The sequence below is a fragment of the Elephantulus edwardii genome, unplaced genomic scaffold (assembly GCF_000299155.1).
Source record: "Elephantulus edwardii isolate Elephantulus edwardi_28Jun2011 unplaced genomic scaffold, EleEdw1.0 scaffold00442, whole genome shotgun sequence".
In the NCBI taxonomy this organism is placed as follows: domain Eukaryota; kingdom Metazoa; phylum Chordata; class Mammalia; order Macroscelidea; family Macroscelididae; genus Elephantulus; species Elephantulus edwardii.
In genome coordinates, this window is record NW_006400192.1 from 264,624 (window position 1) to 265,620 (window position 997).

The window sequence follows — 997 nt, forward strand, 5'->3', positions numbered from 1 at the left end:
TGCTTCCAGGCTTGTTTTAGTCTGGAAGCTCCAGCAAACACTGTCTGCCATGAGTAAGCATTACCACGTTTGGTGCATCAGTGTCCCAGTGTTCAGCATCACAGCAACCACAAGTTACAGCAATGCAGGGGTAGGGGACTGTAGAACAATAAAAGAACATTTTTTTCCAAAGAAAAAAGTGAACTGTGGGGTAAGGGGGACAGGGAGGAAAATGTGCAACAATGAATGAATGGAAATCCAAGTTCTTTATAAACTTTGATTAAAAGAAGAAAAAAGAATCCTTCTCAAATGTCTTGGTCTTGCCTTCAAACTGACTAATCAATCATTCTCTTTTCTTAAGGGTGATTCTGGTGGTCCACTAGTACAAGAAGATTCACGACGGCTTTGGTTCCTTGTGGGGATAGTAAGCTGGGGCTATCAGTGCGGTCTGCCAGATAAACCAGGAGTATACACTCGAGTGACAGCCTACCGTAACTGGATTTTGCAAGAAATTGGAATCTAGCAGAATAAATGCATCTTTCACAAAATCTGTTTGTTCTTCCGTTCTTAAATTCCAAAGCCTCATTTTTCAGCACAAACAAGACTGAAGCATACATACTATTTTAACAACTTTTACATAAATGTGCTTAATTACCTAACATCATTTGTCTTTCTCTAATATTAAAGGCCTTATAATTCATCCAATTACATAGATTTTTTTTTTCAAACAAAAAGAAAAGTTTATTAAGGCAAAAGCATCTTGTTAGGGTTATGGGGATTTCAGAACTAGTTGTTGTTAGGTGTCATTAAGTATGACTCATGTTGTTTTGTGTTGTTGATTGCCATCAAATCCAGCAATGATTCGTAGCAACCCTAGGAATAAAAGACCTGAAGCCTTTCTACAACTATCAATATTTCTCAAAGTTCATAGAGTTTCCAGAGGCATGTTGTTTAGGAAGTGGATACCACTCCTGCTTCCAAACCTGTCTTAAACTGAGAGCAACACCAAACACTTTCC

General features: G+C 38.2%; 1 protein-coding gene across 1 annotated transcript in view; it reads left to right on the forward strand.

Annotated features, from left to right (window-relative positions):
* TMPRSS11D (transmembrane protease, serine 11D) overlaps positions 1-502 on the forward strand; it is a 78,168-nt gene extending 77,666 nt beyond the window's left edge. The window contains exon 10 of the mRNA XM_006902724.1: positions 341-502. Coding sequence (XP_006902786.1) covers positions 341-502 — 162 coding nt within the window. The remainder of the gene's footprint in view (positions 1-340) is intronic.
* Positions 503-997: the final 495 nt, after the last annotated feature.